Raw genomic sequence first — 27,645 nt, 5'->3', positions numbered from 1 at the left:
TCAGACTCAACATTGCAGATCCTGCGATGTGACTATTTCAGATGTGCACATTGCGATATCGATGCTGAAACGATATGATGTGCAGCCCTAGTCAGAATTATTAGCCCTCCTAAATTATTAACCACCCCCCGCCCCCGTATATCTTCCCCCCAATTTTCATTTAAAGAAAGGAAGCACATATCTAAACATAATAGTTTTTATTACTAATAAACTAATTTCTTTTATATTTTCTATGATGGCAGTAAATAATATTTTAGTGGATATTTTTCAAGGTACTATATTCAGTTTAAAGTGACATTTAAAGGTTTAACGAGGTTAATAAGGTTAATTATGCAGATTAGGGTAATTAGACAGGCCATTATATAACAATGGTTTATTCTGTGGACAGTGGAAGAAAATTGCTTAAGGGGGGTAATCATTTTAACCTTAAATCAACCATTTTGATTTTAAAGAATGATTTATTTAGCTGAAATAAAACAAATTAGACTTTCTCTAGAAAAAAAAGTATTATCAGATAAACTGTGAACATTTCCTTGCTCTGTTAAACATAATTTGGGAAAAAAAGATTTAAAAAAAAATCACAGAGGGCAAATAATTTTGACTTCAGGTGTGTATACACAGTTAAAAGCACAGTTATTAGCCTCTTGTTAAATTAGATTTTTTAAAAATGTATTTTCCAAGAGGTGCTTAAAGGAGCAAGAAATTAGGAACTATTTCCTATATGTATTTCTTCTTGAGAAAGTCTAATTTCTTTTATTTTGGCTAGAATAAAAGCAGTTCTTAATTTTAAAGAAGTAAGGTCAATATTATTACTCCCCTTAAGAAATACTATCTTTCAATTAGCTACAGAACAAACCACTGTTGTCAGATGCCTTGCCTAATTAACCTAGTTATAAACTAGCCTACTTAAACTAATTAACCCAGTTAAATTGCACATTAAATTGCACATTAAACTGACTACTTACTGGTATATTGCAAAATAACTAGTAAAGTATTATGTACTGTAATCATGGCAAAGACAAAAATATGAGTTGTGCAAGCAAGCTTTTGTTTATGTAGCACTATTTAAACAAATTAATGCAGTTTAAAGTGCTTTACAAGTGAGGCAAAAATGTTACATTCAATGATAAACAATGGGACATTCTAAAAATCATTTCATAAAACATCTAATTTACATGCAAATAAAACAGACAAAACGCGAAAAATGTATACATTACAAGGAAGTCAGACTGAAAGATGTTCCAGAGACGTGTGCATATCGGCTAAAAGCAGTGTGACCAGCAGTATCAGAAATAGGCTATTAAAACTATATTGTTAAAACTGCATTAAAAATTTTCTGTTAAATGTTCTTGTCAATGACTAATAATAGAATATAATAGAATATAAAATCTTTATGTTTTTAAAATTTTGGATTTTACAAATGTCAATACTTTATATAATGTAATATTTAATTTTATATAATATTAATATGCATTTTTTTACATTAAATTGATTTGTAAGTGTTAGTATTATAAAGATACAGTCCTGAAAGTAATCAAAGCACTTCACTTTTTTTTTTAACCTTTTTTATGTTAAAGCCTGATTCCAAAATGGATTAAATTCATTTATTTCCAAAAATTCCACACACAATACCCCATAATGACAATGTGAAAAAAGATTTTTTGAAATGGTTGCAAATTTATTAAAAATAAAAAACACGAGAAATCACATGTGCCTAAGTATTCACAGCCTTTGCTCAATAATTTGTTAATGCACCTTTGGCAGCAATTACAGCCTCAAGTCTTTATAATTATGATGCCACAAGCTTGACACACCTGTCTTTGGGAATGTTTGCCCATTCCTCTTTGCAGTACCTCTCAAGCTCTATCAAGTTGGATGGGAAGTGACAGTGTACAGCCAGCCATTTTCAGATCTGTCCAAAGATGTTCAATAGGATTTAGGTCTGGGCTCTGGCTGGGCCACTCCATTTATATTTTGGCGGTGTGCTTTGGGTAATTGTCCTGCTGGAAGATGAACCGTCGCCTCAGTCTGAGGTCAAGAGCACTCTGAAGCAGGTTTTCATTTAGGATGTCTCTGTACATTGCTGCGTTCATATTTCCCTCTATTCTGACTAGTCCTCCAGTTCCTGCTACAGAAAAACATCCCCACAGCATGATGCTGCCACCACCATGCTTCACTGTAGGGATGGTATTAGCCTGGTGATGAGCGGTGCCTGGTTTTCTCCAAACGTAACGCCTGGCATTCACTCCAAAGAGTTCAATTTTAGTTTCATCAGACCAGGGAATTTTGTTTCTTAATGTCTGAGAGTCCTTCAGATGCCTTTTGGAAAATCCCAGGTGGGCAGTGGCTTCCGTCTGGCCACACTACCACACAGACCTGATTGGTGGATTGCTGCACAGATGGTTGTCCTACTGTAAGGTTCTCCTCCACAGAAGTACGCTGGAGCTCAGACAGAGTGACCATCGGGTTATTGATCTTCTTCCCGACTAAGGCCCTTCCCTCCCGATCACTCAGCTTAGATGGTCGGCCAGCTCTAGGAAGAGTCCTGGTGGTTCCAAACATCCTCCACTTACGAATGATGGAGGCAACTGTGCTCATTGGAACTGTCAAAGCAGCAGATATTTTTCTGTAACCTTCCCCAGCCTTGTGCCTACAGACGATTCCTTTGTCTTTATGCTTGGTTTGTGCTTTGACATGCACCGTCAACACTGGGACCTTATATAGATGTGTATGCCTTTTCAAATCAAATCCAATCAACTGAATTTACCACAGGTGAACTCCAGTGAAGCAGCTGAAACATCTCAAGAATGATGAGTGGAATCAGAATGTACCTGAGCTCAATTTAGAGCTTCACGACAAAGGCTGTGAATACTCATGTACATGTGATTTTTCAGGTTTTTAATTTTTAATAAATTTGCAACAATTTCTAAAAACCTTTTGTTCACATTGTCATTATGGGGCATTGTGTGTAGAATTTTGAGGAATTAAATTAATCCATTTTGGAATAAGGCTGTAAATTAAAAAATAAAGTGCGAAAAAGTAAAGTGCTATGAATACTTTCCAGATGCACTGTATAATATAATATAATATAATATAATATAATATAATATAATATAATATAATATAATATAATCTTTTAATGCATAATTTGAATTAAATTTTACAAATATTTGATTTTACAAATGTCAATAAATATAATAACATTTTAATTTTTTATAATATTAATTTAATATTTTTTGCATTAAATAGATTTGTAAGTGTGTGTATTAAAAGATAGAATATAATAAAATATAATATAATGCAATATAATATAATATAATATAATATAATATAATATAATATAATATAATATAATATAATATAATATAATATAATATAATATAATATAATTAATATAATATAATGTGAAATAATTTACAATCTACATTCAATGGCAAGATTTTTGGTCTTTTATTACGTTTATTACTTTTAGTAAGAATAATTATATGCTGTTGTAATATTTTTATTAAACATTTCTGTTAAATCATTGGAATGATTTCCCCCTATATATTAAATAAAATTTCTTTTTGCTATTATAAATTAATGTGTGTGTGTGTGTGTGTGTCCTTTGCATGTGTCTGTGTATATATTTTGTATTATTAAAGATTGCAGCTTTTGTCACAACGTCACAGTAGACACGATGCACAAGCATTATAGCTATGATGAATCCGCAGCAAGCAGCTTTATTTTTTGGCCATCCCCGTATCCCCTGCACATTCTGATGGTCAGTTTCCTTTGGTCACACCTGCGCCTCATTACATCAAACACATGCCGTCAGCCTCTCTCACACCATTAACCTGTTGATCTGCCACAACAGACATTTGGAGGGCTGCCGCATTTTAGAGGTGTTAAAAAAGAAGCACATTTTGTCAGCGTTTACTGTCTGCATGCATTGCAGTTTGGTGTTAGCACTGTATGTTCCTGCTGTTGTGTATTGTGTGTACTGTGCGCGCGTGTGTGTGTTAGTAAGTGGTGTCACTGAACGCTCTCCATTCTCTTCCACCCACACACTGCACTCCCACATACACACACACAGCACACAGCACCTCTCCGCTGTCATACCTCTGGCTCTGTGCACTTCTGCTTTGCTGTGCTCATATTTAAATCTCTACCCTGCATTTATCTCGCTTTTCTCTCGCACGTCTTTCATCTGCTCCATGGTTTTCCACAGGCCCCTGCAATTGTGAAAAATCAAAGCATCTAGGTATTTATTAGAGAATACTTTTTTTTTCACAACATGGTCTCTTTCACTTCCTGTGACACATAGACCTACAGAGTCAGGAAAGCAGGATCTTTCGCTCTCTCTCTCTTTCGTTTCCCCTCCTCCTCCGTGTCGTGCATCGTGCTACGCTCTCTGAAAAGGACTGATCACTATTTGTTCAGATCATTGCCACTATTCACTTTTCTCAATGCTTCTGATTCATAGTGACTTGTTGTAACGCAGTAGACAAACGGTCATCACATCATCTCTCTCAACGCCGTGAGTGGGAATTTTGCAGCTGTACTGCATTTAATGAGTACAAATGACAGACTTAAAGGGATAGTTCTTGCAGAAATGACAATTTGCAGTTTACTTACCTTCAAGCCATCCAAAATAAGAGCGAGTTTTGTTTTTTTCTTCAGTGAGGAGGACATTATAGAAGATTTAGGATGCTAAAATTCCTGGAAAAGGCTTGAATTTGAATGTAGTGTTTGAAAAAGGGCTAGGATTTTGGATAAAGCTCTTAAACTGGATGAAGGTTTAATTGAATTGCTTTTAGAATAATCTAGATCACCGAATAGGTAATAGGGGGTTCATTCCACTGTGGTGACCCCTGATAAATAAAGGGACTAAGCTAAAAAGAAAGAAGAAATAGGTAATAAGGATTATTCATTCATTCATTTTCCTTCGGCTTAGTCTCTTATTTATCAGGGGTCACCACAGCGGAATGAACCACCAACTATTCCAGCATGTGTTTTATGCAGTAGATGCCCTTCCAGCCACAACCCAATATTATCAAACACTACAGGCTAATTTTCATTCATTCATTCATTTCCTTTTCGGCTTAGTCCCTTTATTTATCTGGGGACGCCACAGCGGAATGAACCGCCAACTTATCTAGGATATGTTTTATGCAGCAGATGCCCTTCCAGCTGCAACCCAGTACTGGGAAACATCCATACACACTCATTCACTCAGGAAACCCAAAGGAACAGGGGGAAAACATGCAAACTTCTCACAGAAATGCCAACTGAGCCAGCAAATGCTCAAACCAGCAACCATCTTGCTGTGAGGCGATTGTGCTACCCACCCATCGCGTCACCCATGGCAAATTTTGTTTACCCAATTTTCCAATAGCGCATGTGTTTGGACTGTCGGAGAATCCGGAGAACTTGGAGGAAACCCATGCAAACATAGGGAGAACATGCAAACTCCACACAGAAATGTTAACTGGTTCAGCCGGGACTTTAACCAGCGAACTTCTTGCTGTAAAGCAACAGTGCTAACCACTGAGCCACCATGCCTATTAACTATCTGAAATAAAATCAATATTGTTGCGTAAAATTTAAAGCTTTTTTGTTTGTACCATTTGCTTAAACTGTGGAAGAAGACAAATTGCATGGTGAAGACCGGTTTATGAATGAACAAAGCATTAAATGAAATTAATATCAATTTAAAGGTGATATGTTTTATAAGGGGTTTAAACACAGCTGTGTGGTGACTGTGTTACTGTAATCAGCCAATAATGGTAAAAATGCATTAGTTTTATTTTTTATAATCACACTTCATAAAAACCGCCTGCAGAAACACTTTGACTTCTTCTGTTAGATGCGTCATTAAAGAGAGAAAGCCCCACCCGTTAGTGTTGATCTCTCCATCATCAGCATAGACAGCCCTGAATGAGAAGCAGTCGCCCACCAAATCAAAAAGATCATAGCCCCTTTCACACAGTGATACCGGTAAATATCTGGAAAATTTCCGGACCGACTTTACCGGTAAATTCTAAAAAGCGCTGTTTACACAGGCGAAGACGTTACGAGATTTTTCCGGAAAAGAGCATTCACACATCTATTCCAAAATACCGGTAAATTCTGACATCTGAAATGAGCTCTAAACGGCTGTGTTTGTATCTGTAAACATTTGACTACATTACAAACTCTGTGGATGGATTGTTGAGTATTGTGAACAACTTCAATGAAAACATATGGAGGAACACTTTCGCATGTCGAGATGTACATAATGTGTGTGTGTGCTGGCGCTCACCGGCTGCTTTACGTGCACACGCCTCATAGCTTGAAGGTAAACAAACAGCGGTTTGTCATAAGCATTTTATTAGTATTTTTTTACACAGTTGGCATTAAGAAGGAACATAGAAGTGTTTTCTGACTAACATCCAGCAGCTAATTCTGTCTGGAAATATATTCACAGGCTTTTATTCTCATAAACCGCGCGGACGTGAATGCATTCAGTGTTCTGAATGAATGAGTGTTCTGATTGGCTAAGTAGACGTCTTACGTCAGCGTGTTCTAGACATCCTTCTGCGTTCACACATGCGTTACAACTTCATTTTCCAGAAAATAGCCAGAACGAATTTACCGGTATTTTTAAAAAGGGCCTGTTCACACATGCAAACCTTTCCGGTAATTTTCCAGAAAGGTCTGTATGTGTGAAAGGGGCTAATGTCAATGACCAAAAGGATTTTTAAATGTTGATTCATATGATGCACAGATGACCATCATAGTCTTCTTCCTGGACAAATAAAAACATTTTCACAGAGATAACATTAGTCCTGTTTTGAATTCGCCGCTATGAGGACGCACTGGCATTTGTAGTTCCGTCTTCTTTTGATAAGAGGGCTGGGAACACAATCTCAATTGTATTTAAAGCAACAGTTTCCAAGACGACACAATTTGGATCAAAACTCTTAATGGGCAGATTCAAAGAGTTGTAAAAGTATATTTTAAACTGAAACTTCTCATTCACATTCTAGGAACATCAAATAATAATTCTGTACGTCTTGTAGAAAGGAGCATAATAGGTCTCCTTTAAGGTGAAACATTTAAGATGTGAGTAAATTACGTTTAGTAGAGCAAATGACAGTAATTTAATGCTTGGCTTGTTGCAAATATGCCATCAAACCTTCCTAATAATATTCTATAGTATAGTATTAGTAATTCTAACAAATAGTAATTCTAACAAATAGCATCTGATTTATTGTGATGAAGAACAGGCCCGTGCAGAGACCGTGCAAAGGGCATGTGCAGGATAAAAATTTTGTAGAGAGGGGGTAGGTGGTGGTGGGGGGTTGTTGGGTGTTGTTGTCGCACGCGTACTGAAGAGCGGTGTTGTTGCGCGCGTTCTGATCAGCAGTGTTGTCGCGCACGTTCTGATCAGCTGTGTTGTCGCGCGCGTACTCAAGAGCGGTGTTGTCGTGTGCCTACTGAAGGGCGGGACGGAGGGTGTGTCGCGTCGCGAGGGCACTTTTGATCATTTTGGAAGGGCACTTTCTATCCAAGACTAAAAAGGGCATGTGCACTACACAGGTTGAGCCCTGTGTGTGCACGTGCCTGATGAAGAAGCATCTATTTGTATGTAAATATGTAATTTACCACACAATTTTAAAATGCTGTAAAAGTTTGAAAATGCACCTGGAAAGTGCTTGAAAAGTGCTTAAATTTGACTTTGAAATATGTGTAAGAAGAACCCTGAAGGTTTTTAGCTGAAACTAGTTCCTTGGTGATTTATAAAATGTAAGTCAACAACTTGCAGCACTTTTCAGTTTTAATTAGTATAGTTAGATGATAGTTTAGATGATAGTTTTCTGAAATAAAACGAGTGGCATCAGCTCATGCGCGAGTTTGTCGGCTCAAAACAACCCAGTCTCATTGAAAATAAATGTCTCAGCCTACAGTTTTGCGAAAATACGTTGCACCAGGTACAATTTGTTGCACATTCCAGATGACAAATCTACTAGAGGGCACTGTGTAGAATTTTCCAAATCTGAAATACGTTACTTAGGTTACATATTGTTATAGGTTTCACAAACATGTCCTGTACACATCCACAAGAGGGTGCGGCTTGTCCTACAGATCATCTAATGAACTACTGAACTAAACCCAACCAGTAGTGTTTTTAAAAGCAAACATAAGATAAAAGTGCTATGCGACAAAATGGATTTACCTTGATTATACATTGCTTTTATCTCACCAGACTTGAATCCAAGCATTCTGCATCACGAGGACAACATCCTATAAACACTTCTTGAAAGTTATCTATATGGAGATAGATATGTGAGGGAAATGTATTCAATCACAATTTATGGACATTGTTCAAATGTTTGGTGGTATTTATTAAGTATTGTGCAAAGAAATGCATGAAGAAAATGCTTTAATCACTTATAATATTTCCCTGTAAATATTATCAGTGAAGAAACAAAGGTTGTTGGCATCATACTGTTCTTGCAGTTTGACAATGTAGTAGGCTAAAGCCTGTATTTCCAATGAGCCTCTGTTGGCTCGTCATTATGCAAGAAGAAGATTGTGCTCCAGACTGTTATGAACAAGCTCATTTGCATACCGACATAGTTGGACGCTGCTAATGCACATCACTGTTGTAGCTAGATTAACTGTAATCCTGTGTAAGATGTTCATCTACATAAATAGGAAACTTTCAGGCGTTGTGCTGTCAGTTTCAGGGCAAAGTGAATATAGCCACAGTTTATTTACTCGTGTTTACTCAAGTCTCTTAAATCACCCTTCTTCCCCATTTTGATGCACGGTTTGAACTGCAGCAGATCGTCTTGACCACATCTACATGCTTAATACCATTGAGTTGCTGCCATATGATTGGCTGATTAGGAATTAGCGTTAACAAGCATTAGGATTGTACCTAATAAAGTGGCCGGTGAGTGTATATTGTCATAAATAACTTTGTACTCTGGATCACAGTGTGAATAGTCTAATTAGTGATGAATAATTCATTTCAATTATATTTTACTTTTCAATTAATCTTTTAAACTATTTCAGGAATAGCATAGAAGGTTTTTCAGAATTTGTGAGTCTGAACAGATGCGACTGTAGCCGTACTGAAACCTCACAGATTCAATGTTCCATTCTGATTCAGTATGAATAAAAAAACAGAGCTAATATGGTCCTCAGGGCATGTGTGGGTATTTATTTAACTGTAACGGTGAGTTTTGCTGGTGTTTATTGGAATGCACATCACATTTAGGCCATAAGCTAATTTTAAGATTTTGACTTATGAGTTGGTATATTTATCTCATTTATTTTGCAGTGTTACCACATACTTTTTAGTAACTCTTATTGATTTTGAACATTGCTAAAACTGGCAAAGCATTGCTAGTAAGTATTAAAAATTATTACAATTTGAATATTTTTTGAGGAAAACTAACAATGATGTAAATATTAGTATTGTATTATTTTAATAAATAACGGAAGAATGTGCAATAATACTATTTTAAATTAATAAGATCAAATATAAATTTTTTATTCATTTTTATTTGTTATATTTAATTATCCATATGATGTAAACCAAAGCAAATCTGATTTTCTGGTAGATATATCTGCACCCAAGGTGTAATGTTGTAAATAATGCTCAGTTTGTACAGCACAGACCAATCGTTACATTTCATAAGACAATTTCAGGAGATCAAGGTATTTATTTAGTTTAAACTCTATTTCTGGCTCTCAAAGTTCTGATAATCACTGACTTTTGAATTACGAAGGAGCGCAGTTTCAGCTCAAACTCCTTTTTAAATATTACAGTAGAGAAAAAGTCACCTACATCCTAAATTGCCTGAGGGTAGAAATTAATAGCACATTTGCATTTTGGGGTGAACATATCCTTGTAAGCACAGATCTTGAGGGATAAATATTAAATTGAATCTTAATTTTGCTCAGTAACAATGTAGATAATGTTACATTTATTTTTTAACTGTAACCTCACTACATTTTAGTGCATAAAAATATTGATTATAACTACACACACCGGTCACTTTATTAGGTACACCCGCTAGTACTGGGTTGGACCCACTTTTGCCTTCAGAACTGCCTTAATCCTTAATGGCATATATTCAACAAGGTTCTGGAAATATTCCTCAGGGATTTTGGTCCATATTTACATGATAGCATCACGCAGTTGCTGCAGATTTGTTGGCTGCACATCTTTGCAATAGTATCTGGATGCAGCCTTTATGATGCAAGCTGAGACTGTCAGACTCAATGCACTCAATGGAGTGAGTAACGTCACTGTGACGTGTAGGGTTTGGGGTGGGGTTAGGTGAGCGAATTAAAAAACATTGGATGCAGCTCAGATTGCACTGCACCGAGTCTGCAGCCAGACCCCTCTCCATCTTTGATGTGAATCTCCCTTTCTAACACATCTCAAAGGTGCTCTTTTACTGAGATCTGGTGACTGTGGAGGCCATTTGAGTACAGTGAACTCATTGTCATGTTCAAGAAACCAGTCTGAGATGATTCGCGCTTTATGACATGGCGCGTTATCCTGCTGGAAGTAGTCATTAGAAGATGGGTACACTGTGGACATAAAGAGATGGACATGGTCAGCAACGATACCCAGGTGGGCTGTGGTGTTGACACGGTGCTCAGTTGGAACCAATGGGCCCAAAGTGTGCCAAGAAAATATCCCCCACACCATTACACCACCACCACCAGCCTGAACTGTTGATACAAGGCAGTTTGCTTTCTTATGTTGTTCATGCCCAATTCTGACCCTACCATTCGAATGTCGCAGCAGAAATCGGGACTCATCAAAGCAGGCAACACTTTTCCAATCTTCTATTGTCCAATTTTGGTGAGCCTGTGTGAATCGTAGCTTCAGTTTCCTGTTCTTAGCTGTCTGGAGTGGCACCCGGTGTGGTCTTCTGTTGCTGAAGCCCATCCGCCTCAAGGTTGGACGTGTTCAGAGATGCTCTTCTGCAGACCTTTATTGTAGCGAGTGGTTATTTAAATTACTGTTGCCTTTCTATCAGCTCAAACCAGTCTGGCCATTCTCCTCTGACATCAACAAGGCATTTGTGCCCACAGAACTGCCCCTCACTGTATATTTACTCTTTTTCGGACCATTCTCTGTAAACCCTAGAGATAGTTGTGCATGAAAATCCCAGTAGATCAGCAGTTTCTGAAATACTCAGACCAGGCCGTCTGGCACCAACAACCATACCACATTCAAAGCCTCCTAAATCAGTGTTTCTCAACCACGTTCATGGAGGACCACCAGCTCCAACTCCTTAACCAAACACACCTGATTCAGATCATCAGCTCATTAGCAGAGACCGAAAGACCTGTAATAGGTATGAAAGACAAAGGAGACATCCAAAACATGGAGTGCTGGTGGTCCTCCAGCAGTCTTAAATCACATTTCTGCCCCCATTCTGATGCTCGGTTTGAACTGCAGCAGATCGTCTTGACCATGTCTACAGGCCTAAATTCATTAAGTCGCTGCCATGTGATTGGCTGATTAGAAATTTGCGTTAACAAGCAGCTACCTAATAAAGTGGCCGGTAAGTGTATATTGCAATATACAACTTTGTACTCTGAAACACAGTGTGAATAGTCTGATTAGTGATGAATCATTCTTTTAAAAACATTTCTTTTCAATTAATCTTTTATAATATTTCAAGAATAGCAAGGAATGTTTTTCAGAATTTGTAAGTCTGAACAGATGCGACTGTAGCCGTACTGAAATCTCACAGATTCAATGTTCCATTCTGATTCAGTATGAATTAAAGAACCAGAGTTAATATGGTCCTCAGGGCACGTGTGGGTATTTATTTAACTGTAACGGCGAGTTTTGCTGCTGTTTATTGGAATGCACATCACATTTAGGCCATAAGCTAATTTTAAGATGTTGATTTATAAGTTGGTATATTTGTTGCATTTATTTTGCAGTGTTGCCACATACTTTTTAGCAACTCTTATTGATTTTGAACATTGTTAAAACGGAATGATTGCTTTTTTGCAGATATGCATATTTAATGTGTTCACACACTAATATTTCTGATTCTGGCATAGTTTCTTCAAACTGAAATATATTCTTGCTGTAGCTTTAATGTGTTTAAACATGCAGTCGTACCCCATAAAAAAATCTCTTTTGTGCTGAATTCTATATTGATCGCATTAGTTGCTGCATACCTTATTTGTCTGTCACATCACATGCCATATGTGTCGCATTGAAAATAATAGGCTGCCATGCAGATGACAAGCTAACTATGATCTTTCAAAAACTTTCACAGATGTCTCTCTCTCGCTCTGTCTCTCTCTCTCTGTGTGTGTGTATGTAGGCAGTAACATCAGTGTGTTGATTTCTTTTCAGAGACACATCGCTTGACAACCGACCACTTCATAACCGCCAACAGATTTCAAGATCAACCCTGCAAAAAACCAGAGGAAACAGCCATGTCCACACCATGGGACTTTAAAGCATTTCTCCAAGAACTCCAGCAAATGGTTTCAAATGTTTCATCATTTCAATGAAAAGTGGGCTTATCTTTAAAGCTAATCTTCTGCGTGAATCTTAAGAAACTGGAAAGAGACTGGCAGGTTTACACACGTCCTTCTTTATTGTGAAGACAATCAGCCTTGAAAACGTTGTACGTCTTTACTGCCATTTAATTTTTTGCGTATGTCTGTCACAACTTTATTGAACACTCTTTAATAGACGTCTAAAATCTGCATAGGTAGGGCATACTTTTGTTTTTATTCAACATGACAGACGGATCAATTCACACTTGATTCCTATTGTAAATTTGCACACAGAATTATCTTGGTAATTCTTCCCATGCCGAATGAGGAAATGCACATTCACATTGGTTCAGTAATGTAGAGGTTTATAAGACCAGGATGCTGAACGAAATCAAAATGATTCCTCATCACACCACCCTCAAACCCTTACAGGAGTCCGCCGTCCTGAGTAGTCCTGTTAACACGTAAACGAGATTAGCTCGATTTCTTTTTCACCAAGTGTATGGACGTTGTTTATACTAGTTAATAATAGTAACTTTCAGGGAGCATCACAGGTCAGGGAAATCTGCTTAAAGACTAAGTGCCATTGCTGAATGTAAGGAGTGCCCAAATACAACAAAAAATATATGTTAGCAAAACATTAGTTTACATTTTTAATGATGTTTACAGTTGCCCCTATCTCTTAGACGAATCTTTCATCCTGATAAGTGCCAAAACAAAGAGTTAAACCTGAATACTTTTAATGTACACAGCTGTACAACTTAATTGCCTTGATGTGTCCGTGAAAACACAGGATATTGAAATAATCGGACAGAAACGAGAAGCCATTTTGTTTGTCACTTGCTATGAAAATGTCTATTTTTGAAGGAAGCCACAAAAGGGAACATTTGCCTTGTTAATATCTGACAGTTTTTTTAATTTCCTGTTTACACAATTGTATGTTGCCTGCATTGTCAGCATTTGGATTGTTTAACGTATTGTTCAGGTTTTCCAGCTGTATTCTGGACACAAGCGCTGCATGTTGAGAAAATATGTGTTGTATAACTCACCTTGAAGCTGAAAGCACATCAAGATAGTTATTCCCCCCCCTCTCTCTCTCTCTCTCTCGCCATCTCAGAGTGCGACCGTTCACTTTAGCAGACTTTGTAAACAGATTTCACTTTCGAGACTGTTTTAATATAGACTCAGATTTCATACGTCGGAGGGCTGCTACAAGATTATTTGACAGCGCTGAGCAAGCTGCTTTTACAAAATTCGGCATTGTGCGGTGGGTTGAGTCAGCGTGAAAAAATAGCAGTGTTAGTCATGTAAAGATGATGCCCACCTTGGAAGCTCGAGTCCGTGTCATCATTCTCTTCCTGCTAATCGCTGTCCCACTTAACGCTTCCGCTGCGAGCGTCCCGGGCCCCTCCAGAAATGGGCCCATCACTATCACCCCGACTCCCAACCCAAGATCTCAGGGCAGGAGCTTTATGTACCCCCTTGCTAAAAACGGCGGGAGCATGCGAGGGAAGTCCATGAATCGTCGGCCAAAGCAGCCAGCTGGAGTGGCAGAAATGCCCCTCAGGCCGCTGCCTCAAATAATGCTGCCAAAGAATGTAACGACTGATAAACTGAAGGCCCCTTTTGGAGCGGCTCAGGTAGCTCCGCCTCCTCGCAAGCTGGTGGAAGTGGACGTGTGTCGAGGTTATTATGATGTCATGGGGCAGTATGACCTCACCTTTAACTGCTCCAAGGACGACTTCATCTACTGCTGTGGGACCTGCCATTATCGATTCTGCTGTCCCGACCGCTCCCGAAGGCTGGACCAGAGCATCTGCCACAACTACCAATCCCCGGTGTGGGCCAATACAGCGCCCCCTGTGACCAGGTCCCCAGCACCAGGCCTGCCTGACCAGAGCCGCATCGAACAGAGCAACAACACCGTCTACGTCATTGGTGGAGTCATATCGTTTACAGTAGCAGTGGCGGTGGCCATTAAGGTGGCGTTTCACAAGGCATCACGGCAGCCCAGGAACAGGGAACTGAACATGCCCAGGTGAGATGTTTCATCAAAAAAGGGATAGTTGACCACAAAATGAAAATTATCACATTGTGGTAAAGATGTGTAATTAGAAAAACAAAACAAAAAAACTTGTTCCTGGCACCTCCTAATCTCCAGGACCCAAATTACAAATTACAGGGTGGTTGACTACCCTGGTGGCACCTTAGTCACCCTCTCTGAATTTTATCACCTGAATTAATGGCCGATTGATGACGCGGCGGAGCAGTAGGCAGTGCTGTTGTCTCACAGCAAGAAGGTCGCTGGTTCGAGGCTTGGTTGGGCCAGTTGGCATTTCTGTGTGGAGTTTGCATGTTCTTCTCACATTTAGATTAATAGAGATTTAGATTAATAAAGAGACTAAGCCGAAAGGAAAATGAATGAATGAATGAATGAATGGCCGTCCTCAGTGGTTATCAGCTAATAGATATGGGCCAGTAGGGGCCTTCTGCGCCTACTAGTAGGCTTAGAATGCTGCTATCATCCATCCACATAGTTAATCAGCTATACTTATAGAGAAGACTTCAGTTTTTACATTACTCTGATAGTTGGATTTGGTTTTAGGTAGGGTTAATCAAATAAAATTAATGGGAAATTAAATAAATATAGTTGATTAATTATGTGGATGGATGATAACAGCCATCTGAGCCTACCAGTAGGCGCAGAAGGCCCATACTGGCCGATATCTATCAGCCGATAACCACTGAGAGTGCCCATTTAATCGTCAGATGACATTTGAATTGGCTGCCTTAGTGATGTTAAAACAAGAAATGTGTTTTAAATTGGAATTGATTAAATTGTGGAATTAGTTCAAAATACTTTAATCTGTATCCTAAATAACATTAATAATTAAAATATTACATAATATAAATATATATTTTACCAACCCTATGCTGGTTCATACCATAGTGAATGCATAATCATGTCCACCAGGCTATGCTTGAATTATTAGCCCCCTTCGATTTTTTTTCTTCTTTTTTAAATATTTTCCAAATGATGTTTAACAGAGCAAGGACATTTTCACAGTATGTCTGATAATATTTTTTCTTCTGGACAAAGTCTTATTTGTTTTATTTCGGCTAGAATAAAAGCAGTTATGATTTTTTTATGAACCATTTTAGGGACAAAATTATAAGCCCCTTTCAACTATATTTTTTCTTGATAATCTACAGAACAACCCATCATTATACAATAACTTGCCTAATTACCCTAACCTGCCTAGTTAACTTTATTAAACTAGTTGAGCCTTTAAATGTCACTTTAAGCTGTATAGAAGTGTCTTGAAAAATATCTAGTAAAATATTATTTACAGACATCATGGTAAAGATAAAATAAATCGGTTATTAGAAATGAGCTATTAAAATTATTATGTTTAGAAATGTGTTGAAAAAATCTTCTCTCGGTTAAACAGAAATTGTGGAAAAATAAACAAGCGGTCTAATAATTTAGGGGGGCTAATAATTCTGACATATATATATATATATATATATATATATATATATATATATATATATATATATATATATATATATATATATATTAGGGATGCTCCGATTCCTTGTCATAGTGATCGGCTGATAGAGTACTGATTCTGATGCTTTAAGCTTTATAATGCATAAAGCACATTTTCCCCTCTAAGTATGATACTTAATGGAGATTTTGTCTTACTTAAGACAATAAATGAAGAATGTTGCATATAATCCCTTAAACACGTCTCTTATAACCATTTAGTGTTGACATGTCATGGTCCTGCCTGATCTCCCGAGAAAATGTAAGTATTTTACGTTTTGCCAGTTTAGTGGCTAATTCGTATGAGTTCAGTCGTACGAAATTGAACGATTTTAAAAAGGAAGCGTGGAACCTAACCCCACCCCTAAACCCAACCGTCATTGGGGATGAGCAAATCGTACTAAATTGTACGCGTTAGATCATACAAATTCATACGAATTAGCCACTAAATCAAAAAGTTACGAACTGTCGTGAGATTGTGTTGCATGGTCAGAAGCAGCTTTACAGAAAATAATAGATAAAACGGATAAAAACATTGGTTAGAAAAATGACTGACGATGGAATTTAGAAACATTGCAAATGATGAAAGAATTCAACATGCTTCTATGACGAAAAAGTTTGGAGTGTATATTTGATGCATAAGACATTGAAATGCACACCTATATGAATACATATTTGTTTATGGGAAAAAGTATATAAAAAAGGTGTATTATTAAATATTCAAGTTTTTAAAATATTGTTTTATATAAATCATTAAAATTTTCTATCAGGGTTTAGTCATTTTGCAATATTGTCAAAACACAGAACGCATCTTCCTCTGTGCATAAAGCCGTAAACAAACACCTGCAATCTTTATATGAGATCGGCCAGATTGGTGAGTACCGATCGAGTCAAAAAATATGATTATAAGCTGATACCGATCTTTGGCCAATCGATCTGAGCATCCTTAATATATATAATTCATATAACAGTATAGTATGTATATTTTACACCGCTCTAAACCTTATGTACTCTGTCCCAGCTATTGGCTAATTTAAAGAAAGTAAAGGGAAAAAAGCTGCACAGATTCTTGCAGAAGCTCGTTATTTGTGACAAGAATGAATTGCTTTAGTTCAAGTTTATATGCAAATAAAAATGCAAATAAATTCTGTTCATCAGAAGACTTGGGTTAACCTCCCAATTTAAATGGAAGAATTTTTGTTTATCTCTTTATGAATGGTGAATGAAGTTTCAATGGAGGGACGGAAATCTCTCAGATTTAATTCAAAATCTTCATGTGTGTTTCAAAGATGAATACATTTCTTAAGGCTTTGGAATGACATGTCAGTGAATAATAAAATAGTGAGAAGTGATTTTCTTTTTTAGGTGAACTAACACTTTTTAGATTGTATTCTCTTGACTAATGTTTACATACTACCCTGCAGGGCTCTTGTGGAAATGTTGCGTCACCAGTCGAGTCCAGTACAGGAAGGAGAGAGAAACAACAGTGTAGCTTTGGGAACTGGAGGAGGAGAAGGGACGCTTGGACGACCCCCGAAAAATCTCTATCCCACACTACAGAAAGATAACCGACGTAAGTTGGAAACTCGCATTATCTCCATATACATTCACTACGGTCTATATAAGAGTAAGATGAGACAAGCATATTTAGAATTATGATGTGTCATCTAATGTATGTTTGTAAGCTAAATTAATGTAAATATTAAAAAATTAATTTAATTCATCATATGGGACCAATTAGTGTCACAAGTCAAATACTCATCTATATTGAATGATCTTATGAATCTGAAATAATGTTCATGCTCCTGGTTGCAGCTGGAGGATGCGTCTGTCATACAGAGATCCTTTCATGTTCCCATCTGAGCTTGAGTCTTGTGAACTGTATAAATTCAGGACAAGAAAGAAACACGGAGAAGAAGCAATAGCCAAATGATGACAGGGCATTTGTGAATTATTTAGCACGGAGCTGTATATGATGGCATTAGAATGAACAGACGGTGTAAAATTCTCAGCACAGAAAGAGCTTAACAGGGCAACATTTGTAGTAGAAGATGGAATGCATTTACTTTGTTAATTCACTACATGTAAAATATCCTTAAAGATATACTTTAAAAACACACCTTATGTTCTGCTTAACAGTGGGGAATCTGCAGCATAACTTCATCCACACCACAGGCTCCAGTCCCAAACACACTGCCACAATCGGTAGGTAAAACCCACAGTTTTAAACCTTTTTTTACACCTGGTATTGAGATATGGAGATGATCACGAATTGACTCTAAAAACAGGTGTAAATGGGGTCTGGAACATTTTGCGATTGTCCACATTCGACCACTTTCAGAGGTAGTTAGATTGGATGGCTTTAGTGTAAATGCTCCTGTGGTTGAATGTCTACAAACAGCCACAAATGACGTAATCCTTCAACATTATGTGACGTGTTTTTAAAGCACGCTAGCCAGATGCTATGATTTTTTATTGGGGTGGCACAGCTTTCATAAATGCTTTTTCCCATGTGGCCCTTTCACTGGTTCTTGGCCCTCCCAAGAACCAGTTAAAAGGCCCCATGGGAAAAAGGCATTTTTAAATATTTAATAAGCTTATTCTCAGATGACAAAATCATTTAAACGTGATGCTGTTCTTAAACATTGCAAACTAAAACAGAAATATGTAAGACTACCATGCATAAACTGTCTGTATTCAATACATGTTTACCATTCTAGATGTTAAAAGTGTAAAACCGTTATTAAAACACCACGTTTTAGCTTACCTATTTGGAAAAGTCAATGGCTATGTTTCCATCCACCTATTTTATGTGGATTTTCTTATTCCATAAGAAAAGATGCGCATAAACTACGACGGAACCACTTTTCCCTATAGGAAACTCCAGTATGCGCATTAAAGTCATTATTTTGTTATAAGAGTGCCATTGAAAAAATCTCAGTGTGATGTCACATTGTGATCGTTTCAAGCCTGCAAATGTCATTACTCATTGCAGATACATCCCAATGGGTTGATGAATGATGATGATGTCATAGGATGTTTCTTGTGATGGTAGAAATGTGTGTGAATGGATAAACCAGCAGGCTGAGCACATTGTAAAGCATCTGAAATGTTGTTTTGGTCATTCTAAAACGCCTTAACCATTTCAGTATTAGTGTTATTATCCCCCTGAGACCCAAAGAATTTTTGTATTTTTTTTCTTCTGTGATTTCCAACATCCTTTGGGTTAAAAAACAAATCTACAATTTAGAGTTTTTACAATTTGTTTTTATTTTTAATTTTACAGCATGTCCATTTTAGTTCGAAACGACCGCCACTCAGACAACAAACCTGTACAGGATATGGCTGTAAAGGAATATTAATCCAATATTAATGTAATAAAAACTAACCATTTTTGCCTTTTGTATTGAAATTCCTGAAACAGTTTTGTCTGAAAGAGAGCCGAACAAGAAGTGATGTTTAATCCAAAACAAATTTTACATAAAAGCAATTTAAAACTGATTGTCATTCTTTGTCTCTAATTCTCTAATTGTCTGATTGTTAGGCTCAAAATCAGAGTCTCCCTCAACTATCCTATAAAGATTCCTCTCTGCTTCAGTTCTGCCTCCTACAACATGCAATCATTAATTACATTAAGATGGTCCTGGTGTCCACTATAGTGGACATTTAAAAAAGGATGCTATTTTAAAACACAAACAAGTTAACAGCTTTGAAAGCTAAATGTATTGCTCCTGACACTTTAATAAACACATGTAATAATAGAAAAAAAACTTTTGAAAAGCTAAATTTTACATACCTCTCTCCTTACCATAAAATGTGCTTTTTTGTATGTCGGCCATGTTGGATGTGGTGTAAGAAGTGGTTCCTAGCATGCCAGCCAATCAAATGACATATCACTAGAAAGCCCAAGATGTCCTCTGAACAGTACAACAGGACTTGACAGAGCAGCTCAAAAAAATTCTAAGAAAATTCATGAAAACCTAATGTCCACTACAGAGGACACAAGTCAGGGTCTCCGGAGGTTAAATTACTTATTACCTTCAGAACTGTCAAGAGCATCTGTGCTCAGCGTCTCATGCCTTCAAACACCACCATGTTCATTGCGCGTCAGCATTGTCTTCTAAGGCGCAAGTCATTTATTAAGTTTTTTACTTTTGATTTTTGCTGCCAGGTAATCAGGAAGCGGTGATATTGTTCACTTTGACTCATTGGATGGAAACGCTGCTTTATTCGCATGTCTTTTATGCTATATTTCAGTTTTGCACATATATTTAATTTACATCTGTGGATGAAAACATAGCTAGTGTGCCTTTATTCTTTTGAACAACAGAAAAAAAAGCTAACCACAGTTTTTATTTTAAGAGGTCCTGGTGCATGTTGAATAATTAAGAACGAACTGGAGCTTTCAACATGCATAACGCATTTCAATATTTATAGGCCTATTATTATAATATATTACTTGGTGGTCTGCAGCTTCTACTGTGTTTGATCTGAGAAATTGACAGTGCTCTAATCCAATGGCGCTGTACTGGATAAAGGAATTGTCAGCGAGACAGTGAGTAGGTGTGTTCAAGTAGCGCTAGTTGTAAGATATTAAACGCACTAGAATTGCTCCCTCACAACAGATATACTCTGAGGTCAGGACAGATTTGCCCCTGATGTTATCCAGATGGGAAATACATTTTTAAGTTTTGTTTATAGGTGAAAAATGTTAAAGCAAATGTTCTCCTTAAAAGTATTAATGGATAAAGAAAACCATCTGGCATAGTTTTGTGGCCGTCAAAGCAGAAATGAAAGCTGATCCACTCTGCATTTTCTGCTGTGTTTTCTCCATTCATTTGTAAATTTCGCAACACTAGATTGAAAGATCAGAAAAGGTCCATACATAGACCATCTCCTCAGAAAGTGGTCAAAAGTGCGCAAAGGAGACGGATTAAAACCCCAGATGTAAACAGAAATCTACTTGTGATCCCATCAACCAAAATATGTTAATAATGAGTAAAATGGGTCTTACTTACAATGTAGAAGTAGTTTGAAATAACCAGAATTCATTTGATGTGTCTTTAAAGAGCGTGCACCACGTATGAACAACATGCAGCTGGCCATGGGTGGCACACTGAAGCCCAGTAAGCATACTAACGCCATGAAGCCCCAGCCGTCCTTCCATCAATCCCTACATAACCTGGCTCAGCTGCCGCCCTCGTATGAAGCCGCCATGAAGCCTGAAATCAACAGATACTCGTCTCTCAAGCGTCTTGGTAAGTGCTTTATTACCTGTGGAGAGGAAGATTCTTATCTTGAGAAAAGCATGTTTTGTAAGAATAACATAAAAGCTTGGCATGATTGCTTTCTAATTTTAGCCTTCGTCATTTCAAAGAATAATTTAAATTTATGAGCAATAAGGAGGAAAAATGGACAGATATCAAAAGCAGTGTGACATTTAGTACAGTTGTGTTTTAAAAAAGAAATTACCTGCTCTGTGATGAGGACATAGTCTCATGCAGGGTTTAGAACATTGCGTAAAAATGATTTATTTTATTTTATTTTTTTATTTAAACAGTGTGAGTGTTTCACTGGTACACTTGGGAGATATAAATGTTTGCTAAGGTCATTTTAATGAGGGCAAACCATTGCAAAGCGCCCGCAATCTTGCACAGACGCATACAGCCTTAAGGCCTTTCTCTCAGCTAGACATCAAACCTCCTGGGAAGTGTGAGTTACAGTTGGAGGACAAGAAAGTTCTGCACAGGCGAAGGTTATACAGGCTGATATGATGACTCAGAGTTAATCAGCTGAAAGATGAAATAATTCTGGGTTCAGATGAAATAGGATTGGATTAATATTGTTAAATTAATGAAATCAGGCTTTACGCAATAATCCTGGGACATAAAGGTTGAGGAACGTATATGTGCTAAGCAGCTGGTTGTGGTGAAGGTTTGCTTTTTATGTGTGAGTCAAAAACACAACCAAAAAAAAGTATACCACATATTTGACCCAAAATTTTAAATAGTCAACTATTGTCAGCTATATGCAATAGTCAGCTATAGGCAACTTTCACTTGATAGATGAAGACAAAATATGAACATTATTGGAAAAATATTGGAAATATTCAATTCTAGGAAATACCAAAATGGAGAAAAAGATTTGGAATAGGGAGTCAGTGGCGCAAACTATGCGCCACTGACTGCATAGTTTGAGACTTGCAGAGCTGCCCATCAATGGATTACTCTTCAGTGTTTGGACTCTCATCAGTAAATATTAAAACACACTGAACTGAACTAAACTAAACTGAACTTAAACTCTGAAAACTGAACTAACACTGTTTCAATTCACTATAATATTCTATGTGAAGCTGCTTTGACACAATCTACATTGTAAAAGCGCTATACAAATAAAGAAGAATTGAATTTAATTAAATATTTCCCAAATGATGTTTAACAGAGCAAGGACATTTTTTAAGAGTATGTCTGATAATAATTTTTCTTCTGGAGAAAGTCTTTTGTTTTATTTCGGTTAGAATAAAAGCAGTTTTTTTATTTTTTTAAAAACATTTTAAGGTCACAATTATTAGCCTCTTTAAGCTAATTGTTTTTTTTTTCAATAGTCTGCAGAACAAACCACCATTAAACAATAACTTGCTGTATAGAAGAGTCTTGGAAAAATATCTAGCCCAATATTATTTACAGTCATCATGGCAAAGATAAAATAAATCCGCTATTAGAAATGAGTTATTAAAACTATAATGTTTAGAAATGTGTTAAAAAAATATTTTCTTCGTTAAAGACAAATTGGGGAAAAAATAAACAGGGGGGCTAATATGTATGTGATAAATGTATATGCAACATTCTTCATTTATTCTCTTAGGAAAGGCGAGATCTCCCTTTAAGTATCATACGTAGAGGGAAATGGTGCTTTATGCATTATAAAGCTTGAAGCATTAGAATTGGTACTCTTTATCGGCCGATCACCATAACAAGGTATCGGTACTCGGTATCAGCTATAAAAATCCTGATCGGAGCATCCCTATTTTAGAACCCCATTTTTCCTCTTTAAATTTGCTTCATTTTAAGATAAAGTCTTATCGGTTTTGTACAGAAATCTGATTTAGATCTTTTATTGGTAATTTGCCATTACATAAAAACTGATAAGTTGTTGAATTGATATATTAAAATGACACTGATTGCATAAAAATGTAATGTACAATAATCAACTCATGATTATATTGAACAGATTTTAAGATTGGAGAATTCCTAATGTGTATTCTGTTCTCATCCAATTTTCTGATTTCTTCAAACATGTTTTCCTGCGTCTACAGAAAAAGGAGGATTGGAGGAATATTCAGGTTACTGTACCACCAAGCGAAGGCCCAACAACGCCCGTCCTGACTTTCATTCCTCTCAGCATCACCTTCCCTGGGGTGGTGACTACACACTGGGTGGAAGAGGCACGCTTCCTACCCATGCCCCCCGTCCTCGAATACCTCACCCACAGTCAGCCCCAAGCCATACCCCCAATCCTTACCCTCTGGATCCACCAGAGTCAAAGAAAAACCCAAATTATGATACGTTGTCTAAACCGCCACGACGCGTCAAGTCAACGGACCAACTTCTTGCCCTTGCTGATGGCAGCACCTTATCAAGGGTCCCGAAAAACCAGCAGCACCAGTACTACAAAGGCACATCATCCAAGAACTCCAACAACCAGAACACCTTGAAGAAGTCCAAGGAGAGGCTGCTCATGTCGCCAGAACACCTCGAGGAAGAGATTGGCGGGGTTGATTATGATGGAAGCACGATGGGTATGGGAATGAGCGACTACCAGGGTGGAGGAGGAGGCGGAATGGTGCCCACCCTTCCCCGTGTTAGCCATCAGAAAGCTCAGTCGCAGCAGAATGTTTGCGCTACGCCATCACTCGACCGTCACCACATGATCAAGATGAACTCGCACCCAACATCGGGGCGAGAGCAAGAGCGGAATTCAGCGGCAATGTCAGGCCACCTGGGTGGAGGTGGGGCTGGAGGAGTGGGATGGGGTGACATGCCAGGAACGGGGGTGGTTATGGGAACAGGGACTCTTGGTGGACACAGTGCCAGGAGGCTTGCATTTGCAGCTAAAAGGCAAAATACCATTGAACAACTTCACTTCATCCCCGGCGGAGGGGGAAGTGGAGGAGTGGCATCGAATCAAGGGGTTAGAACAGGAAGCAAGAATGAGGTTACTGTGTGAGCAAGAGGAGGGAATGGAGAAGATGGCTGAGGGATAGACTGTGTGAAGAGTTGGAGGATGGTAGAGGAACTGTGGGAGAGAGAGAGAGAGAGAGAGTTAGAGTGGGCGGAAGAGGGAGAGGAAAACCGAGAGAAGAGAGAAAAGGAGTAGGAGGATGGTAAAGGAATCAGAGAAACAGATTTTGAAGTCGGGGGGCCATGAAGTGGGAGAAGCTAGACAGAGAGCGAAGTGGCGCCATATTTTTACAGATATATATTGTATATAGTGGCAAATGCTCGAGATAAGATTAGATAACAGCAGTTATAAGTCAGGTTTGATAGAGCTTCAACGTTGTTGTGCTTTTTATGTTCATGAAATTGCCGCTAAAATTATGATCAAAGCTGCCATATTATACAACTATTTATTTGTGTAAAGTTTGCCTATAAACCTTCCGCATAGAATATCAATAGTGTAATATAAATTCCACATGATGTGACTGACATTTTTCATATCTTTACGTCATATGTTTTTAATCCTCAGATATTTCACATTATTACATATATATAGCTGCTATGGAGCCATATATTTTAGAGAACGACTTTCATCTTCTTACTATGGGAGACAATAATTAGAGGAACTAGTTGAAGGAGGAGCGCTCATCCCAATTGAAGAAGTGTAAAGCTACTTACAGTTGGACAAATGTAATGCTGGATCTTATCTCTTTTTAAACCCTAATCCACTTTGACATAATGAGGAAGTGCAGCAGGGTTTTTACAATATACGTCAAAATGAACAATGATGGGAGCACATTCATAAACTCGAAAAAATTTGATGAACTCATTTTGTACGCTGCGAGACAGAGAAAGCAAGCCTTATCATACGTTTATTCGCCTGCATCTTATTCCGTGTGAATTTAACACAGATGTACCAAGTGAGTATCTGTTCAGTTTGTTTTGTTGGGAAATATTACACAATGAGTTTTAAATCCTCAAGTTTGCCCTTCAGTACATAACTGGAGATCGCTTTGAACTATCGACGAAAGCCATTCTGGGACACTATCGGACAGAAAAGCCCAAATGAAAACCAAGAGAAATGTCTGACAATCATCTTTCTTCTCCATCTTAAAAAGACTCATTAATGATCAATGGCACCTTGTTTGGATTCTGAGCCACCACTTTCTACAATGTCCAAGTGCTAGGATTTGTAAGGGAGATTCAACATGAGGGACGCTGGACTACCAAAAGCACAAAAATAATACATTTGATTCCAGTGATGCTGGGTATTTTTGCCCCTAGGTATACTGTGTAGACAAACGGTTCACCTTAAGCTATTAAATACGGATCTGAGATGAAGAAACTAACTCAAGAGTAAGGGCACTCATCAATATATTTGTACGTAATAATATTCTGGCATAAAATGTGCGCATAACATGGCAGTATCATTATCTCGCTCAGGTGTGGGTTGGCATTTGCATAAAGACAAACCTCCTGGACTGCTTTTTGAATCTCCATGATGAAGCCATGTGTATATGCTGTTAAAACTGAGACTCTCTCTGCGAACAGTCTTGAGGATACGAGCATGCCAAAACAGTTAACCTGTATGTTTTGAATCTGTTATTACCCAGATATGAGCACAACACTTCATACCTGGTCTCTTCATAACCAATAACGCTTATCAATATTAAGGGCTATACAACACACATGCGTTAGTGGTGCAGATGTTACAGACAGCTTACACATTATATAATGATAATAACATCATTATTTACAACAACAACAACAAAAGATGTTAATGTAGTAAGTAAATAGTACAATTAAAAGTGTGAGATTGTTCGCAAAAGAGCCAGATATTTAATTATTCTATGGTTCTGACCTCTGGGAAATAACGCAGGTGTCGGGAACTCATTTTACCAATGAAAAGGAATTTATTTACATTGTAAAACCACCAACTTCATTTTTTTTTTGGTCATATACTTTATACCTCTTGGTTGATTTTTCAGTGTAATGAACTTGAATAGTATACCCTACGGACTATTTATGCCTCCCAGTTAAAGTGTAAAGGAGTAGTTTATATCACATCAGCATCCGGAGGATTGGTGGTAACACATTCATTTACCTTTTCACTGGAACTAGTGTGTATCTTAATGAAATATGAATACAACTTAAAGACAATCTTCCTAACAGCTCTGTAATACATTGGTGTTTGTTATTGTCATTACTATGACAGTTAATATTATGGTTATTGGTGAAAATTTCTTCTTGTTGTTATGGTTCTCTTATGATTATGATGGTGATTTTTTTCCTCTGTGGTTTTAGTGTTAACTTGTTTTAGATATCTTTCTCATGAAATTCTTTTGGAAATTATGAGTAGAAAAATAGAAGCACAAACTTTAAAGCCACTCATTGTGTGCCGATTCTTCATGCATTCCTAATGATGAGGAGTGCCTTTGAAAAAAATCTCAGTGTGATGTCACATTGTAATCGTTTTAAGCCTGCAAATGTCATTACTCATTGCAGATACATCACAATGGGTTTATAAATGATGATGATGTCATAGGATGTATGTTGTATGTGTGTAACCGAATGTCTTCTTCTTCTTTTCTTTTTTTGTTGATTAAGTGAAATTTCAACTTCTTAATGTTTCTTTCAGGGACAGTTAGAACAGATGAATCGATTTAGTATTTTCTTTGTCATAAAAAGTCTGTAGCAATGTCTGTTTTGTATCCACAAGCCATAATTATGAAAATGTTTATGAAATCTATTCACAAGGCATATTACTGCAGAAAATATCAAACATTGGATGTGCAAATAAAGCCCTGAAGCATTTTAAAAGTTTGGTAGCTTACAATGGAATGTGCAATTGTTGCACATGCAAAGCGGGACGATGAAGACTGAAACCCTTTGGGAAAACAGCACTGAGCTCATGTCTTGAAACACTCGAGCACAGAAGCAGAACGGATGTTTGGGTAAATCGCTTCAGATCAAGCATTACCCCCATGATGTTTACAAACACTTTCTATTATATCAAATCCCCTCAAGTCAGAAATATTTAAATACTGCATCCTCCACATAATTCCACCTTTGTAAAATAAAGTCAACTGATGAAACTGATATGCCTCGAATGTCTGATACACTGCAGAAAACACAGACTGTTTAAATTATGTTATAGTGTTTAATGTTAGCATTTAGTATCCTTTTTTACACGAAGACTGGAAAAGATTCCAGGCAGCCATTTTGATAAGGACCTGCCTTTGAATTTGAGCTGTCAGTATGTAATAAAATGGCCACTATAAGAGCTTCTTAGACACAAACATGATGCTAAAGGAGTCCTAAAATAAACGAATAGCGACTTTAGGACAATATGTCAGA

The 27,645-nt window shown here is 37.4% G+C and overlaps 1 protein-coding gene across 3 annotated transcripts in view; it reads left to right on the top strand.

Moving 5' to 3' along the window:
- shisa7a (shisa family member 7a) overlaps window positions 1–27,387 on the top strand; it is a 32,393-nt gene extending 5,006 nt beyond the window's left edge. For 2 of the 3 annotated variants that reach the window (XM_087286764.1, XM_087286765.1), the window contains exons 2-6: window positions 12,374–14,560; window positions 17,497–17,645; window positions 18,212–18,277; window positions 21,142–21,330; window positions 23,388–27,387. In XM_087286764.1, coding sequence (XP_087142890.1) covers window positions 13,836–14,560; window positions 17,497–17,645; window positions 18,212–18,277; window positions 21,142–21,330; window positions 23,388–24,298 — 2,040 coding nt within the window. In that variant the 5' untranslated portion in view covers window positions 12,374–13,835 and the 3' untranslated portion in view covers window positions 24,299–27,387. The remainder of the gene's footprint in view (window positions 1–12,373; window positions 14,561–17,496; window positions 17,646–18,211; window positions 18,278–21,141; window positions 21,331–23,387) is intronic. The other variant, XM_087286766.1, reaches the window with a different exon arrangement.
- The last annotated feature ends 258 nt before the right edge of the window (window positions 27,388–27,645 follow it).

This window comes from Danio rerio, chromosome 16 (assembly GCF_052040795.2).
Source record: "Danio rerio strain M-AB ecotype USA chromosome 16, GRCz13ab, whole genome shotgun sequence".
In the NCBI taxonomy this organism is placed as follows: Eukaryota; Metazoa; Chordata; class Actinopteri; order Cypriniformes; family Danionidae; genus Danio; species Danio rerio.
The sequence above is the reverse complement of the archived record's forward strand: the minus strand, read 5'-3'. Positions and strand labels throughout refer to the sequence as shown.